The sequence below is a fragment of the Haliotis cracherodii genome, unplaced genomic scaffold (genome assembly GCF_022045235.1).
Source record: "Haliotis cracherodii isolate W230 unplaced genomic scaffold, xgHalCrac1.p SCAF_4, whole genome shotgun sequence".
Taxonomy (NCBI): Eukaryota; Metazoa; Mollusca; class Gastropoda; order Lepetellida; family Haliotidae; genus Haliotis; species Haliotis cracherodii.
Window position 1 is genome coordinate 12,450,914 of NW_027266297.1, and position 20,311 is coordinate 12,471,224.

The 20,311-nt window shown below is 39.2% G+C and overlaps 1 protein-coding gene across 8 annotated transcripts in view; it reads right to left on the minus strand.

The window, feature by feature from the left end:
• Nucleotides 1-20,311, minus strand: part of LOC139478946 (axotactin-like) — a 194,956-nt gene that overhangs the window by 114,982 nt on the left and 59,663 nt on the right. For all 8 annotated transcript variants that reach the window (XM_071261660.1, XM_071261662.1, XM_071261656.1 and 5 more), the window contains exon 2: nucleotides 9,358-9,712. In XM_071261660.1, the coding sequence (XP_071117761.1) occupies nucleotides 9,358-9,694 (337 nt within the window). In that variant the 5' untranslated portion in view covers nucleotides 9,695-9,712. The remainder of the gene's footprint in view (nucleotides 1-9,357; nucleotides 9,713-20,311) is intronic.

The following is a 20,311-nucleotide window of genomic DNA, read 5'->3' on the forward strand; positions in this document are numbered from 1 at the left end:
GACTTCCAACATTTTGTCAAGGAGATAGTCATAAATGTTAAGACTCAACCATGAGTCAAGGGCATCAAGAGGCATTTTATGTTCTTTTTCAATAGAAAACACGTTTATAAGTAGCAAAATAGCCCATAACCATGAGTTTATCTGGACCTCCTCAAATGATGCTATTCAACCCCAAGTCAGCAGCAAATTTATGTCTAAAACTTCCAAATTGAAATTAAAATGTCAGTATATTTGTGATGGCTTTGAAAATTAGAAGCAACTTGTACAATGTTGCATTTGCAGTGATAACAGCACACACAAAAACATGATACAGGATAAATTAAAGGCTTTATTGATGATTTTTTACATCATCACATTCAATGTACTGTTAAATACCTCTGAATTTTTAAAAAATTAATAAGGACTGTTGTTTAAGAAATCGCGATTTTAAACAAGATGATTATTTCACATTTTGCTTGCCAAGCGCACATAGTTCAGAAACCTACATAAATCCCTGCATGCCAGTCAATACATTGAGACTTCTGACAACTCAAATCCTGCTTAATGGCAGCAGTATTCTATGTTGTCTGTCAATAGAACATTCCACAAAAAAAGTCACATTAATTCTTTATGCTTTATTTGGTTGCCAACTATATGTTATCAATTCTAGGAGTCATTTGCCAAGTTGAACAATTTCAGAACAAGATGCATATTGAGAATATAAACACAAAAATATCAAGTTTTAGAATTACAACTAGACCCACGTTTCAATTTCTCCATACCTGGAACAAAACCTGGACACACTGTCAACCAAGGACCTGTTGATTAAAGCTTACAGAGGCTAAAGCCTTCTTTAAACTGATCCTTCAGCATCTGAAGCACTGCAGTGTTAATGTAACAGTTGTTTACCTGTCTATCACCGTTTCTTTAAATGTGACAATTAAATATGTCACCAGCTGCGACCTCACCGCATTTCAAACACATTTTTTCCCTACCATTCAACAGTGTACCGGGCCCTGTCGGTCATTTCCCAGGCGTCTCACTCTGCACACCTCACTGATGTAACTGGTGAAAGGGGTGATGATAATGTACTGGTTTCAAGTCAAACTAGATCGTCTACAACTTGGAGAATGTTGTCATTGTATTTTTTTTATGGTTCACAAAACATGGCCCAGCATTTTCTTCAGATGCTTTCTCTCGCAGGTGGGTTCTTCAGGCCAGGTAACATATTCCTGGTAAACATTCTCTTGAAGACAAAAAACGCCCCGAGTGACAGGTTCGACAATAACAGATGAGAAATGTTCAAACTTTTGACTGAAGATTGTGGAATGGCAATCAACTTGGAGAAACTGGTTCACCTTTCCATGTTAACAATTTAAACTTGGTCTGCAACAATTATTATCTGTCTACGATATTTACACAGTGAGCTACAAATACGTCATACCTGAAGAAAGCTTAATGTCTGTATTGCCATGCTGGAAACAGCACTGTAACAGTATTATACTCTACTATTGCCTTCTCTTTTGTCCTTGAAAGAATAGGTCTGCTGTAGATGAAACATTTGGAACTTGTCCAAAATGTTTGTTGTTTAACGCCGCACTCAGCAATATTCCAGCTATATGTGATGGCAGTCTGTAAATAATAGAGTGTGGACAAGTTTCGCAGTGAGTGGCTGATGACAATCTAAGAATCAACTTCTTATGGCTGAAGACTGATCATGTAGTAAACAGTTTAACTATTTTGGTGCATGATGGCCGCAATGGCTATTCTGTGACCAAATTGTTTTGGGTTTTTTTAAAAATCATTTCTCCCCCAAACCATATTGGTAATGAAATTTGGATAGGGTGGTCAGGCTTGATGACATGAGTGACTGTATGTTATCAAACCCCAACGATGTGAATCACTGCTCACAATATCATTCACTGGATTGTCAAGACACTATCGTTTACAGGGTATCTTCATATAGCTGGAATATTGCCACTTGTGGCATTTAACAACAAACGAACACAATCCTCAAATTATACCCTTGACTGAAGCCCCAGCAAGCAACAAGTGGGATAAGATCAGCACCTTTCAACACACTGAAACATTAATTGACAATTCTCATGTAATATGCCCCATGTTGAGTGAGCCCCGAGCTTACCCCTGTAGACTGACACACAACATGTTCTATTACAACTGACATGGTCCTAAGTCTACATCAACAAGGGTATTAACGACAGAGCACACACAATAAAGTTTCTCCGGAACAACATTCATTGTTACTGTGACCCACCCCCCATCCCCTAATTCACAACTCTGATATACGAGGGGGGCACTCCATCTCTCACCTGTAATGTAGACAGGTATGTTACCTGTTTATTATCAATTATGGCACATTGTGGAGGCATATTGCAGCAAAACTATGTGGTCATCCTGGCAGGAATAAAAATGTATACCACTCAACTTTTGATAGGGATATTTTATCGTTCCATTGTAAGAGAAATGACTCATAAGTCAAGTGTATATTAAAATAGAATTTCATATACTACTCAACATTTGCTAAGGACCAAAATAGTCATCTTAAGTCAATGGTGTGGTCCTTAGGAATTGTTGAGGAATAAATCTGATTATACCGATCAAAAGTTGAGTAGTATATATTGTTGTGCGCCATTAGGTATAGCCTTGCTCCAAGGCTGTACTGAATGAAAAGTCCATGGGTGTCTAGTAATTCTATCCTTGTAACAGACAAATCTAACCAGACAATATCTATGGATGCAAGTCTTTTATAGGGGCAACTTCTTCTTAATATGTATATAATATAGCAATTATGATTTGAACTAATAGTTATTGCCTTAGAGACTGGTGCAGGTCTACATTTGGCACTCCTGTTAATGTTTACAGGTGCACTTCAGGATTTAAAACAGAGCAAAAGCAAGGACATTCATTAACTTGTTCAGTGAACAAAGAAAAACATTATTCTAAATTACGTTCATGTGTTGATAATTTCCCCCATGTTTGTCAAGTTAAATTAACACAATGTGATTTCTAATGTGCCCTTAAGGCACTGTGATCTTATTTTAACCCTGCCATTAAGATTTAACTGTGTAGTTGGCAGTTTAATACAATGAGTTTCAAAATCTGACAGGCAATGTTCAACAATGATGGAACACAAACAGGAGAAGGCAAGAACAGGAACAAATTAGAAATCAAATTTACAATGACCAATGAAGAAAACGATGTACCGTATTCATCCCAATAAGTTACAATCCAATTGGAAAACTTCATAAGACGTATGTTCACTACTCTTGTGAGTGAAAGCCTAAAGTGATGCAGGTCTTAGATGTTTACCACTCCGGTAAAACCTAAGCGTGAGTGAGTTTTGAATTACGCCACTTTTAGCAATATTCCAGCAATATCATGGCGGGGGAGATAAGAAATGGGCTTTACAAATTGTACTCAGGTGGGGAATTGAACCAGGGCCTTCAGAGTGACGAGTGAACACTTTAACCATTAGGCTACCCGAAGCCCCGGGAAAACCTACCAGCACAGGTAAGATGCTGATAAACCTTGAAATGTAATCAGGGAGAATCTGTGATAGGAATGGACAGTCATAGGTTTCTTGCACACTAAAGGGACACAACTCTGCACAGTGATTGTGCTGCCTCCACACTTCCCACTACACTTGTGTTAGGGCTCTACAGAGGGGGGCTTATTCAGGTCAAATACGGTTTTAAAGATTTACACCTAATGTTATACTTGTGGTGTATTTATAACTTCCAAAAATGTATTCATTCAAGTAAATGACACATATGTTTAATATTCACACTAGGAAAAAAATGTCAAAAACAGCTCATATTATGTGTTCTAATCGAACAATGGATTTAAAGAATGTGCCATATCGGTCTCAGTGCATCACAACATAATTACTGTGGCACCACCCTGTGAAATGTTTCATGGTTTAACCAAGCTTAGAAACGCTTCAGTTTATTGAAAACAGGTTGGAGTATTTTTACTTATGAGCAACAAAAGCTGGCTAAACATTTTCAAGCATCACCAAGCAAGTCTTGGTTGAATCAGTGTGGATAGGGTTCACTGCAAGATCAAGTTCCCCAAAATATTTACAAAACCCTTTCATGTTTCAGTCAATGTAGTGATACAAATCTTCTCAATTCTGACTTGATGACAGTGCTGTGACCTAAGGCTATGGGTAGGTTAATGGCGATGACACCCATTACAATCTAAAGGTACACATGTAGCATTGGGTGAGTGAATGGGGGTTAACACTGCTTTCAACAGTATTTCAGTCATCTTACAGAACGTCAGCTTGATGTGGGAGGAAAGGCCATTGTGGAACAGGCCATACATCCATGAGCAAGTGAGTCAGTATGGTTTAATACTGCTTTCAACAGTATTTCATCTATATATCATCTTCACACATAAGTTTGATGTGGGAGGAAACTCTGAAGGGTTGCAGCTGCAGGTCTTTCCACAAACACAAAGAATCAGAATCAGAGTTTTGTTTGTCTGTTTGTTGTTATTTAAAGCCACACTCAGCAATATTACAGCTATATGACAGCGGTCTGTAAGTAATCGAGTCTGGACCAGACAATGCAGTGATTGACATCATGAGCGTCCATCCACGCAATTGGGATGCGATGACATGCATCAACCAAGCCAGCAAGCCTGACCACCAGATCCTGTTAGTCTCCAATTTTAAGACCAAACTGACAAAACACCTTTTCAAAGCCAAACTGCCAAATTAAGGCTTGTGAATACCTTGGTAAAGGACCTATTGACTTTCATTCTTAATTTTCAGGGATGAGAAGGGATATTTTCCTTTTCAGATGAACCTTCTTTGCAATGAAGCGGGGTTCATAATTTGGAGGTGTTTATGCGGGAAAGCATCAGATTTTTAACATCTCTGTGGTCACTAAAATTCACGGAAATTTATGGAAGATTCTCACCCCTGAATTTTGAACACAGCATATATATACATAAACTACTCCACATACAAGAACATGAGGCAGGGCTGGCAAGTGTCAGTGCCTGGTGTTAAGGATACGTGCGCAATATGGACCTCACGTTTACATTCAGATTCATCTGGTTGAAGTGCATGCTGAATGAATCATTAACAAAGAGAAACTGCTGGCACAAGCTCTTTAACATGTGAGAATTCAGTGCGTCCTTGAATGAAATGATGTGACTGCTCCCACTGCATGCTCAAGTACTCTGGTAGCCATGAGGATCAACTCAATGAAACATCTAGAAGGACATGTCATTGCTGACAATTGGTCAATTAGTTGTCAACACCACTTACAAGTCAGTGTTTCCTAACTGATATTACAGAAGAATGGTAGGTCACAGTGACATGAGTATGGTCTGCTAATCCGAGACCATTTGTTAGATGGCAAGGGTCATGTCTGTTCCAAATATGTTTTGCGGACAAGTGAAAAAAACCTGATTGTCCAGCAGCAGATTGAAGATTTTGTGAAAGGTGGTTGTGACTACACCAAAGTCTCAGGTAACCTGCTCTCCACCCCTCAGTTCACAAATGGGACTGTCCACATCAAAGCATTGGACCAAACCATGTTGTTAATCAGGGGGACAGATGGTGCCACATTGTGTTTTGTGCCACCATTTGAGATGATTTGTAATCAATACAAACTGCATGACAAGATACAGCTCATCTCTTATATTGTTAATGATCTCATAAAGTAGGCAATAAATAAATTATCCAAGCCCCAATTAACATAATACACAAACACTTCCATGCAAAAGAGTTTGTTTCAACAAGTTACACATTGAAATGTTCCAACGGAAACTCGATACATATTCCATAATTAATAACAGGCACAAAATGAACAGGCTCATATTTCAGAACTATTAAACATGACACAAACCATCTGTTCCACCATGATCAGTTGTAACACAACAGCCATATCAATTATACATAAAAAAAAATGGAACATTATGATCCTTTGGCATCAAATAAACCACAATACCTCATGACAAACATGTGGAATAATGAACACTTCAGACATGAGACGTGTGATAATTTCATTGCCTGGTACTGTTCAGACGACCAACTCGAACACAATGCCAAGGAACACAATGCCAAGGAACACAATAATTAACACAATATGGAATACTCATGAGAAGGTTGCTTCATAGTGCATGAGATGATTGCTTCAGGGAAAGAAATGAAATCGCCATCCTTAGCGCCATCGTCTGTTAGAGGTCTTTTCACTAGCTTAATTTAATATTTCAGTTATAGCATGGTGTCAGCTTGATGTGGGAGGAAAGCCCGAAGTAATGCAGGTCTCATATGTTTCCCACTTTGGTGAAACCCATGAGCATGGGTTATATAATGGTGCTGACGAACCAAGAAACATAATCAGGGAAAATCTTGGATTCGAACCCATGATCATGTATTTCTGGCCTGACTAAGGAGACACTCGGCATAACGATACTTGTCCTAGAATACGGCTCCTTAACATGACAAGCATTAAACTGTGACCATTCTGGATATGTAATGTATCGCAACAATTTGTATACTTACAGACCTATCTGACCACCACAATTATTTATCATGTTGATTACATGGTTGCCAACCATAAAACTCCCAAAAGTCATCTGGTACCAGAGGGGATGAACAGAATTTGTCACCACATGAAATGGACAGGTGAAATCATCTAACAGACTTATCTTCGTAGCTTTGGCCTTCAAAGTATGTCGCTCTTAGAAATGCTAGATTCATATTTTCAGCAGCGTTGTAAAGCTAGCCTGCACATAACTTTTTGGTACAATACGTGGGGAAACATTCATTCTTGCTAAACATATCAAATCGTGTTGAATGTTGCTAGTCTTGAGTGGCTTGACAAGCTCTATTTCCAAAACTGAAATCAGACATATTTAAGATGAATTTTCAAGCCTGGTATTCAAAATGACAAAACATAAGGATGTTTCCTTGATTGCCGCCATTAGAATAGCTGCCTAAGTGTGTTAAGCAACATTCACTCCCTCCCTTACAAGTTCCCCCAGAGACCTGAATGGTACTACGGATCATTTCACAGAGGATAAGATAACTGTCTCTGTCCACTTTCATGGAATAAAGTATAAGTCTTGTTCTCATTCTCAAAGGTTACAAATGTTCAATTCCTCCAGAGAATCTCACCAAAGGAACCAGTCTCAGTGAGAAACTAGGGGAATGAAATAAGCTGCTACTCAGAAGTCTGAATGGTACCATAGATCTAATCATTGTATGGTCAGCTTCACAAGGTCTTGGTGTTAGAAGACCTCATCATTAATAGTTAGGGCTATGAGATGAGTGTTGAAGGGCACATTTCCCAACAATCTCAAGGCAATAGTTTCTACCTTCCTCAATTAGGAAATGACCCTTCAGATTGTGTATCTCCTTCCTATCCTCCTGTAGATGTCCCTATACATTCTGCAAACAGTCCATCCTTATTAGTTAGACAAGCCCTTATGTCTTAACAGGAGTGAAATCCTTTGAAGACACTGCCTGCCTGTCTGCTTAGGACATGATGAATCATGAATGCAAGCTGTCATAAAAGTAACCCACTGTTATCATTACATAGATGTTATCCATTTAAAATTGTTGTATCAATATATTGACTCAAAAATATCATGATATAAACCAACTAATAATAAAATAAAGCATTTGGTATGTTTACATGTTACATTTTTTTATGACTCTTACGGCTTTCCCACACAATCATACAACTTCTGAATGAAATTTTGCAGATGCAAGTTTGTTGGGGATTTTGTACATAAAATTCAAAAGACGTTCTGATGAGAATGGACGCAGGTGTATCAAAGTATTGTAGTAATAGGCGCAGGGTCACAAACTATGATGATTAAGCTACCAGCTTCGAATCATATTGACCCAAGGATACAATAATCTTCTGTTTGACCTGGATTCATAATGCTTACATCTGACTCGAATTTTGAAAGATGTGTTACAAGAAAAATGATGTTTTCAACCTAAACATGTAAATGGCAATCCCTCTGGCTTAACCAGCGATGTAGCCAGGTGTGAACCATCAACACTTGCAAATCTCACAGGAGACATGAAAACAGTCTATGAATAAGTAATTCCCGCACAGAATGTAGGTCCAGTGCACACTAATTGTTGAGGATCTGCTGGTCAGACAACGCCTGTGGGCCCACACTAATTGCTCCCTAACAGCTATACCAACTGTGCTGATAAGCAAACCAATTGCCTCCCAACATCTGGAGTACCATTGGATTTCCTAATGATGCCTGCTGAATTTCAATGTTTGTTTCCAGTTATTTAATACAACAATAGAAATAAGCATTGAATCTATTAAATAGCCTTGATGCCCAATATCTAACTCATTCTGAGCTTTGTAGACATTTCTGAAGAGGGGTCTTGACTGCTATCATTGAGGTAGTTGATAGGGAAGTAGTACATGATGATATCCTGATATCTGCTCCACTGTGATGGTGGAAGTGAATCAACACAAAATTCATTATGTGGCCACATGTTGTGTTGTAACTTAGATGTGTCTGTCAGTGGGTAAAGGGATCTGTCAGACATCATGAGCGGGTGATTTTCACAAGGTGTTAGCTAACAGAAATACTTATCTGAACCAAGGGACTTGGGTTGGAATTAAAAGTCATCGCCTGCACCAGAAGCAAAGCCTGTTGATGGGTTTACATCTATGTATTGCACAAGGCCTAATTCTGTAATTGGCTTCCAGACACGCACCCATTGGGTCATTTCATTTCAAAATCAATCAATAAAGTCAGGAAACTGGGCAAAGAAACAACACTCACCACTGGATCTACCCTTTACAAAACACATTAATGTCACATTATATCAACATGTACATAAAGGCAAAAGAAACTGTTTTATCATATAATGGGTAGGTTTCTCGGCAGGATAAAGCCAACGGATAAAAACGATATCCGTTGGGGTCAAATGCGGATAGAGATGCAAATATCAAAGGTCAAGTACGACTACTTTCACTGTTTGTAAACAAACATGGCGTTGCCCTCGTCATTCGGCGATCGAGTCAGAATTAACCATCGGGAATCTGGATAACTACAGGGATAATTGCTATCATTATCAAAAGAACAGTCTAATATACTGAGAATCAGTGTCTAACTGTGACGTTGCTAAGGCAAGGCTCGCTAAATACAATGTTTATTCCTAATGCAGGATATTTACCGTCCCCAAACACACTCGCGTGATAACCTCTATTTATATGAGCCTGAAGCAAAAGATATGTTCAGTTACCTGAAACAGGATAAATGTACTGCATTGATAATATGTCCATTATTGAAACGGCATTTTGAAAGAAGTTACTCTAAGTTTCCATCCCAAAGGACAAATTGGTTTAAAAAACTCACCTGATCCAATTGGAACAACATCTGAATACTGATTAAAGTTACTCCCAACTCGCACATAGCCTTGACGTATTTCAGCGAACAACTCGTAGCTCTTCAACAGCGGGAATTTCTTGGCATCGTAACTCTTCAAGTAATGGTAAAACAATAATCCATTCGGTTGTCGTGTCCGAAATCTTAACTTGAGATGAATGCTCTGGTCATCTTGGTAGTCTGGCCTGAAGGTGATGTGTGCTAATCCATTGAAGGTCCAGGTGGTGGAGTTGGCGGTATTAACCCCTCGTGTGTTGAAGGCCAGCAGTCCCAGTACCACAGTACACAGGGTTAACAGCGGGTGCATCCTGTATCAAACCATTATCTGAAAACAAAACCAAAGTAGACTATAGCATGTGGTCAAATACCTGCAGTATCAGGTGGGAATCAACATGACATTGCTATCAACCATTTGTTTTGTGGCCACCATGATATATACTATTCAAAAGAAGTTAAAGAAAACCTGCATTTTTCATATGACTATGGTCATCGGCATGACAGATTACTTATCGTCATATGATTATATTGGGTGTTCTTAACCACCCTGATAGATTAACCATAGCCATATGAAAAACTCAGGTGTTCCTTAATTTCTTTTGAGTAGTATAAATGTACACTGAAATCCTGTTTTATTGCATGGTCAGGTTCCCACAGAAATTGTCCGGATTAACAAGTTTCTAGATAAACCAATCAAGTTTGGGGAGTCATGTCACTTTCTAAACATGTTAGCATTCTCAGCAGTAATCATCTTCAAAATAGAGTTGCCATTTTACCAGGGTCTGTAATAACAAGGTTTGACCACAATTTTGCTTACTGCGATGTTAAATACTACAAACACCATCCCACTACCACAGTTCATCATCTAGCCCTTGACAGCGACAAGATAATCCTTAGTCGTTGAAGCAGTATGCCACATGTTGAATGTATCCATGGGCAAATACAAACTTCAACAGTGAGCCTGGAAGAGCTGAGAGAAATGAATCTCTTCCCTGTTTGAGAGTTTAATAATTGTCCCACTTGTAAACCAACTCCAGTGTAAGATGGGATACTGGGCAATTGGATACTGCTAATGGTATTTTACAGCTTTTGGATGATTTCAGGTAGAAATCAAATTCCAAACACTAGAACCACATCTCTTTCCCACCTTTCCACTTGAATACATCTGAATATGACAGTAATGTAATTCTCTCAGCATTAAATGGGATCTCACATTTTCCCACATTAAATCCTTGACAGGCAACATCTAATCCATGCCTGTATGTAAACAATATGACAGATTTGTTAAACACTTTGGTCGCATGGCCTGTTTATAACACTCAAATAAATTCCTGAGTGTTTGAAACTCACGTGATCACAGCCCACTATTTCTATCCAACATGGTTTTGACGTAAAACGTGAAAAAAGTTCACATACTGTCACAGGTCCAATGTTCTGATTCATGAACTCGATTCCTTCTCAATTTTGACAATTACGATACTGAAAATGCATTGCGTCAACATAAGCAGATATTTCAACCTTGCTCAAAGGTTAAAAGCATGGTCACCCACCAATTGCTGCCTTGCAGCTCTAAACTGGCAGTTTAGACACATCTCTATCGTGTGTATGTCCAGGTTACTAACATCCCTCATAATTACTCAGTAATCACCTGTTGTGTACATTGTTCATCTCATTCCAAGAATACATATGACCTTGGTCGGAGCAATAAAATGTATAGATCATAAATTTTAATGTCTAGGAAGTCCAAGGACTATTAAACTTCGTAATGGGCAGACGCATTCCAAATATTTTGGAGCAACACTGAGTTTTATGTTTTCACAAAGGACATCTATGAGAATTTACCTGGCACGTATTCAACCTTGAATATTAAAATATATTAGACTACCCTTTACATTTGACAGACTAGTGAGTGAGTTGGGTTTAACGCTGCAGTATTCCAGTTATATCACGGCGTGTCAGCTTAATGTGGGAGGAAAGCCTAAAGTGATGCAGGTCTCAGACGTTTACCACTTCGATGAAACCCATGAGCATGGGTATGGTGCTGACAAACCTAGAAACATAATCGGGGCGAACTGGGATTGGAACCCACAGTCATAGGTTTCTGGCGTGCTCAAGGGACGCAACTCTGCACAGTGAATTGTTGTGCCTTATACGTCTGGGCCACCTGTGTCACGTCATTTGACAGACTTACTCAAGCATGCATGTTAACCCTATTTCTCTGCATATCTACTTGAAATGTACAGCAGAATTCGGTGCTGAAACATTATTGAACTCCAAACCATCCAAGTGAGTGAGTGAGTGAGTGAGTGAGTGAGTTGGGTTTAAAACAGCTTTAAACAGTATTCCAGTTATATCACAGCGTGCAAACCATCCAAGAGTCAAGGTCATCTTATCATGAGCTGACCCACATGCGTTACTCCACTCCCTAGTCACATGAGACAATTCATCAGTATCACTATCCTTGCCGCTACAGACCAAATCTAATCTGCCAACACGAACCTGAGACAACTTCTGAATCTGTCTGGAGCCAGCTGTTTCTGTGTAATTTCATACCCTATTCATATGACACAATTCATCAGTATTATTATCCTTGCTTGATCACCATAAACCCAATCTAATCTGCCACTATGAGAGTTAGCGAGTGAGTTGGGTTTAACACCACTTTTAACAGTATTCCAGTCATATCACGGTGTGTCAGTCTAAAGTGATGCAGGTCTCAGATGTTTACCACTTCGGTGAAACCCACGAGCACAGGTATGGAGCTGACAAACTTAAAACATAATCGAGGTGAACCAGGATTCAAACCCACGATTATAGCTGTCGTGCCCAAGGGATGCAACTCTACACTCGTGGCGCTTTAGACAACTTGGCCACCAGCACCCCTGCATGTTCTGGAACTGTCATGAGGTGGCTGCACTTGTGTAACATCATACACTACTCATGCATATGATGCCAGAATAATGACCCTTGCTTAGCTGCATCAACCTAAAACTAACCTGCTATGGCTGCCATGATGACACTGAAAGTGAATTTGTTTGCTTGTTGTTTAACTCTACACATCAATATTCCAGCTGTATGACAGCAATCAAGTAATCAAGTCTGGACCAGAGAAACCAGTGACTGATATTAGGAGCAACAATCCACACCATCAGGGAACAATGGCACACAATCCACCAAATCACTGAGGCCGCCCGCCTCAATCATTCAGTCAACTAAAAACAGATTTCTGGGGACCTATTCTATTAAGCATAGCATCCTCTAGGGCTAAAAGTGAAACGTTGTACCCAAGCATTAGGACACAATTCACAGAATAAGCCTTGCTTGACTGCAAGGGCTGCCCTTGGTTTATGCTAACAACATTACCAACAATACGTAAATACCAAATCCTCTCCCATCACAAGAAATGGTCTAACAGCTATCGTCTCTGACCAGGTAGAGTGCAGGGATCAGGAGAAGAATGTCCCTGGATGACACAGTAAATTGGCCCGCCTTCCAGGGAACGTTACACAATGGATAGGGTAAACACTATCAAAGGCTGAGACATCGATTGAGGGCCTCGGCTTTGTTTGGAGCATATTGTAGACAAAAATAATATACTTCATGAAGATCAATAATGCCGTTGTTTCATATTACAGCAGCCAGTCAGCAGGAATTCATTACAGTTTTATTGTATTTAATTGTGTGCATGATGAAAAGTTTCATATAGGACCCAATTAACAGATATGCAGCAGTAACTCTGAGACATATCCAAACTAAAACCAGTAATGAAAACGTTTTAAAGATTAGGCATCAAATACCAAAAGAAATCATAAATATTCTATTGGGGGGGGGGGGGGGAACATATAAACTGAAGCTTTTCCTTTGATTCGGTTTCTACAATTTCTTATATCAGCAAACAAAATCTAAAATAATTACAAAAATAATCTTTAAAAATTATCTTGGAAGATGAAACAAAGAGAATCATAATCAAAAGGTGTTTGTTACGTTCTCAATCACATTGATCTTTTCCATTCTAAACTGACTTTATGGATGAGAGGGACCTAAACACCAGTTTTCCTGGAAGATCTCGAAACTAATGTATTTGACCGAATTGACCTGGCTCTATGCTGACAGATGTAGGCTTGACATGACAGCCTTGAAAATATGTGCCTATAAGCATATAACAAATATATCAACCAGACTTTTGGATTATAAGAGGAAAATGGATTCAAAACTTACCAACAAAGACTACTAGAACATAGACGACAACTTAAATGTATTCAGATGCCAGCTCAATATGATTTACATTGCTTTTGTTAGAGGACAGCTCAATTTCACATTCATACATTTTGTACAATTAATAATAACTAATGTTTTGTGAGACAGGTCCATTTTAGTTATGTTTACAAATAGAGGTTATCTATTTCTTCATTAGTCCAAATTTGGTAACAGACAAAATGGAAATGTGTGCTGGAGTCCATTATCTCTACTTGCATTCTCTATATCTCCAGGGCAAGCATTTCGGTAAACCTACACTATCCCCTGGATCCATTCTCGCAAAATACCCACCCTTGATTTTCATGAACATTTTACTGACCAATCAAACATCGACATATGGGAAAGAGTAAAGGATGCAACTCTTATTACCAAGAAACCAAAACCACTGCCAGTACTAATGGAGAGAAAGACATCCTTTTCTTCAAAAAGTTTTTTGTGACGGCTTTCTTTTGAGCAGTCAGTTTTTCAATGTTGAATTTCGCGCAAACTCGATCATAATCAATGGACTGGGTGCGATGTTGTTGATATTGCCAACCCAGACATTGAGGCTGGCTTGTAACTCGCATTCTGATTGGTTTGTTAGGCCTAGTAGTATAGCCAATCAAATTGGCAAATGGAAATCAAGGGGGGGATAATTTGAGTTTGCAAGAACTGAAGGGAATTGATCCAGGGTGTAGGTTTACCAAGATACTAAAGATACCTGGATATATAGATAATGCTGTACAAAGAGCCCACCTCGAAGAAGGGGCCATATCCTTTGACATCAAAGGCTAAAATGATTATGGTTGTACATCTATAAGGGTGATGGATTTGGGGTCAGAATGGGTCCTCACTCCTCATGTTTGTTGCAAGAGCCGACTCAGGTGATTTGAGTGTATGATCGCAACGAAACAAAGGGGATCATTGCTCATGCTATCAACCACCCGTTTGCCTGCCACAGACTTGATTATTTACAGGCCACTGTGATAATGGTGAAAATCTAGAATATTGCTGACTGCAGCCAAAACAACGCACATTTTACTCATAACCTGGAACAAAACTCAGATCTAGATAACAAATTAATACAATTTTCGCACTCCTTCTCCGCTGTCCCTGTGCTGAAAGTGTAACATACCAGCATACTCTGAATTCCCATCACCCAGCATTGAACTAAACCCACCTTGACACCAACTCCTGTCATACTAGTTTCCCACCACACCACTGAACTACCTCCATATATAAAACACTGACAGTGCACCAAACTGCCCTAGACTCGGCAGAGGTCAGTCAGTCAGTAATCGCGTGCACTGACACATTAACGGCCTTCTACCTATCATGCTATTGTTTAATAGATCATCCAGTACATGATCACTGATTACATCCAACTGAAACATAGAACTTGTTGGGAATCTAGAAAAACAGGAAACTATTTGGGGGAGTTGAACCACCAACCTTCCTCTCTCCAGGCAGAAGATCTATCCACTAAACATGGAGGGGTTCAGGAGGGCTGGAACTGATCAGTCAGCTCCAGTCTGAACTTGTCTCTCAATATTATTTTCATTGGATCTATTTAGCCGCGTTTTAGACATTGACTGACTTTCATCCAAAATGTCCTAGAACTATTTTTCAAATTTGGTGGAGTTATAGAAGAATTATGATCAAATCATGAATGTGTGCTATTTGTCTCTCGCAAAATCCCTACTTCAGGGATGTCATATGGACTATTATTAGCTGAGCTTACAAGACTAAACTGAATTTTAGCAGACTCAAGCTTCACACTAGCACACTGTCATATTGGACCAGTTCTGCTATCATGCTATGAACAATTTCATTGAAAATTATCGCCAACACTTTTCCAGTATCAGATTCCCGGTAATCAATCAAACAGATCCTAAACTCGATAAAGCCCAGGAAGGCCTAATCACTATCCAAGAATAGCTAAAGGGTGTTCGAATGGGACAATATGAGAGTGTCCAATAAGAAACACCGCTTTTTTCATTGGAGATTGTATGCAACAAAATAAATATACTATTAAAAAATATCAAGCGCTGTACAAAAAAAATAAAAAGAATTCCTTTGGCTGTGACCAAAGGAACAACAGAATCTCACATATAACCCTCTGCTTTTATTGAAACCAAACACCCACGCAAAAAAATGAATTCATCACAACATGATCGATTTTCTATCTGCTGCAGTGACCTTGGCCTTCACTTTAGATTAACCCATCAAAGTGCCTGTGCTTCAACGACTGTCAATGATCAACATGATCACCTTGATGTCAGCATTGCTGCACATTTCTGTGATGCAAGAGGTATTGTTGAGTGGCGCATGCCTGTATGGTGTTCTGGAGATGGTGTTCTAATAGGCCCAGACAAAAAAACTGTGAACATTATTGGATGAAGCACCCCTGGTTGATGTAAAAGTTGTCTTGATTAACGTTTTCATTAACTTGTGGATAGGAATGTCATGTCTGCTATATTAAAATTCACTGAATAAGTGAAGGTTTTACACCAGAGTCATATCATGGTGGCTTGTGAATACTCAATTCTGGGTGGGGCAAACCAGATGTTGGCAGCATTTCTTATCAGTCTATCTCATACTTCTAAAAGAGAGAAACTGTACTGAAAAAGCTTAATGCTGCACACTATTAGACTCTCAACCTGTATAGAGTTAATTCAATATACTGACAGCTTGACCGATGTCATCATGATGGGAGCAAGTAAACCATTGGCTGACAGGTACTGAGACAGGCTCCTCACTGTGATATCCCATTCATGGAGCTCTCTATACTATCGCTGCCACCAGTCAAAACTCGCAACCGAATGACCATTATGTTAACAAACAATGACTGCGATGGCATTGAATACACTTACGCTAACTAAAATATTTTCTGTGTTTGTCAATTTGGATTTCTATTTCATTTCAACTATCATCAAATTTATATGGTAAGAATGTAAGGGGGAATTTGGGTGATATTCCATTCGTCTGCAATATCGAACCAATTTGATCAAACAAGAAGTTAAATTCATCTGGGAAATATGGTCAGTCAAAAACCTTTTCAAAATTCACAATGATGGCATTACCAAAGACACAAACAAAAGTATGAACTTTACTACATTTGGGGTAGTAAAGTTCAAAATTCTTGTAAAGGCCGTGCCCACACTGGTGGCAGCGATGTTACCAAGAGTGTAATGAAGGTGTCACATGCTTGGAAGGAGCTTGGTACTGAGAACCCAAGGGGAGACAAGCATGAGGTTCTGAGAACCCAAGGGGAGACAAGTATGAGGTACTGAAAACCCAAAGGGAGACAAGCATAGGGTACAGAAAGCATATCATGCTACAGGAATTATCTTGTGGAGACCATCATGGGTTTCTGAGAACCAATTCTGCCACCAAGTTCATCTTCCAGCGGCAAGAGACTTAACTGACTCTAAAAATCCAGTTTCCACCCTTGCCGAACTAGGCTGGAAAACCTGGGCTCGATCTTAACGCCGGCAGTGGCTATAACAAGTTATGTCCCTTCAATGCCTCTCCTATGGACCAATCAGATTCCACCTCTCGCATCACTTCCATTTGCTTCAAACAAATTGGCGGCGCCCAGTCAAGACGATCTGATTGACAATCAAAATCAATATTGTGATTAAATGGGTCTTACATCGAAAAGTGCATCAAATCACGTGAGCACCTTGATTAAAAACATAAAAAGATTTGGAAAATATCTGTTGACAACGAGTTGGCAGTGCACATACTTTGCAAATCCTGCAATCGACTGAAATCTGCATTACAGTTTACGAACCAGATTTCGATTTTGTTGCACAATTTTGATTGGACTATGCATAGACTCACTCGTTAGTCCAGTCAAAATATAACTCCATAATACTTGCCTAGTTCGGCCAGGGTGGAAACTGGACTTTTTTTGGATACTGAAAACCAATTCTGCCATAGGAATCGCCTGGGAGAAACAAGTATGGGATACTGAAAACCAATTCTGCCACAGGAATCACCTGCGAGAAACAAGCATGGGATACTGAAAACCAATTCTGCAACAGGAATCGCCTGGGAGAAACAAGTATGGGATACTGAAAACCAATTCTGCCACAGGAATCACCTGCGAGAAACAAGCATGGGATACTGAAAACCAATTCTGCAACAGGAATCGCCTGGGAGAAACAAGCATGGGATACTGAAAACCAATTCTGCCACAGGAATAGGCTCGGTGACACAAGCATAGGTTATTGAGAACCAATTCTGCCATAGTGGTTGAGCTGGGAGACACAACCACTACAGGGCTGCAGGGGACATACTCATTCCAGGAATCTCATGAGGGACACAAGCACAAAATACTCGGAACTTATTCTGCCAAGGGGTTGGCACCAAGTAGCCATATGACATCTGACCCCATTTCAGCCACCTCAAACAATGGTTACTGGCGGAAACATCCACCTTCCAAGCAACCCCAAGGGACACCCATATGATAATGTGAGCAACACTAGATGTACCTGAACCTACACAAGAACTTCATATGACTGTACAGCTAATGCCACCTGGTGTCCAGAATAGGTACAGGCATGTCCTGGGAATCTGGTCAACTTGACCAAAACCTGAACAACAGTTACCAAGGTACCAGCAATATTTCTCTGATGAACAAGTGGAACATGTCTAATATAGCATATCAAATGGAACCATTATGACCAAACAAATAACAGTGGGCATGGGTTTCTGGGTACATTAAAGACATTCGCATTGTGAATAACATTAATTGTTCATATTGCAGGTTTCTGATCTCTAATTTGAAATGTGCCTGCAGTTTCCATCTAATGAAAGTCATAAAACATTAAATTCTTTGTTTTTTTATCATTCAGTTGTTAACAAAAGGAATTCCCACTGGCAAAATACTTGATGAAAAGGTTTATCCTTGTATGAAAGGAAATCCCCCAAGCTGTTACCGATACAATATGTATGAATTTCTACAGAAATTTCCCGACCAACACTTAATCTTTTTAAAATACTGGCTTCTTATTTTTTATTCCCCACTGGGTACAGACCCCTTACACTGGCACTGGAATAATGGCTTTCACTTAGGCGTATTTTAGGCTACGTGAAACTGCCACTTGCTTCCAAGGACAGGCAAGGGACTTGAGATATACTTTTGTATACTGACAATTCAGGGCCCAATTTCACAAAGCAATCGTATAGCAAAGGTGATCGTAACTACCATACTTTGACATAGACTTTTGACTTCGTTTTGTGGAACAGGGCCCAGAATGGTACCTAAATTCTGAATGCTAGTATGCACACCTGAAGAAAGGAATCTTGTGTGAATACTGCTGAAGACAAACAGAAGATCGTGAAAAAACATAAACTTAAATACTCACATCAAGTTGTTTTCTTGCGTCAGGCAGAGATACGAAACATGATATTGTTTAAACTGTTTCTGAATATTCATTCTGCACACAACAAAAAATGTTTCGAGTTTTATACTATATCAACCCTCAGTCTGTTAAAGCAGTAAGATCAAACTGCACCCTTATTTTTTTTAATATCTGTGGATTATGTTTTTAAAGTATCATTATTCTAAGCACTCATTTTTTGTCAGTACGGCATCTTAGTCATCTAACATTCAACACACTTGCCCTTAGTCACTGATGTGCACCATCAATCACAGCATCAGCATCAGTGTTGAGAGTACACAGAACATCTCAAGCTATCCCTAGCAACATATAACTGAGAGTTTAATAAATATGTCACATATCGCAATTATTGTTTTGTTTGTTTGTTGTTTAACACTGCCACTCAGCAATATTCCAGCTGTATGACGGCAGTCTGTAAATATCAAAGTCTGGACCAGACAATCCAGTGTTTGACATCATGAGCATTGATCCATGCAATTTGGATAGGGTGACGTGCATCAACCAAGTCAGTGAGCCTGACCACCAGATCCTGTTAGTTGCCTCTCACGACAAGCATAGTCACTTTTTATGGCAAGCATGGATTGCTGAAGACCTATTCTACCCCAGATCTTCACGGGTCCATATCACAATTAAGCTTAATTAACAGACTGGTCCTTGGCAATATTCTGACTTCCAAAAGTCTCATAATAAGCAAAAACCAAGTCTTTGTATTTCTATTTTCAGAAGAATACCCTGTTTGGTCACCTCTTATTTTTTACATTAAACATATTTCAAAATATGAAGGATAAAAGATGTCATATTGGTTTTTCCACATCAAGTAGACCTCAAAAACATAAACTTCCAAATTTGGTCCCATTTTTTTTCTAGTTTTCACTATTAACATCCTTGAGCATTATTTTCCTGGCAGGAAATTTAGGAATATGTATGACTGTCTTTTAAAACTTGAATCTGATAAGAAATCAAGTCTTTTAATGTCAATTTTCCAAAAATACATTCCTTTAACTGAAACACGATATAAGATAATTGTTAATTGATTTCAATTCTAATTTGGTCTCTGTACGAACAATTTCATTCGCTCCTTCCTACTAAATCAAAAACAAACGTTCTATGGCCAGTGATTTTCTGAAATGGCCATCACGGTGTCTGGCACCCCAAGTGCTTGAGAGTCCCATCTTGATTCCCTTGCGTACTGACGGGACAACATCTGCATTCTGACTGCATCCCCCAGCCATGCCCAGATCTGTCACAGTCTACACACAGCCATTTGTCAATGAAAAATC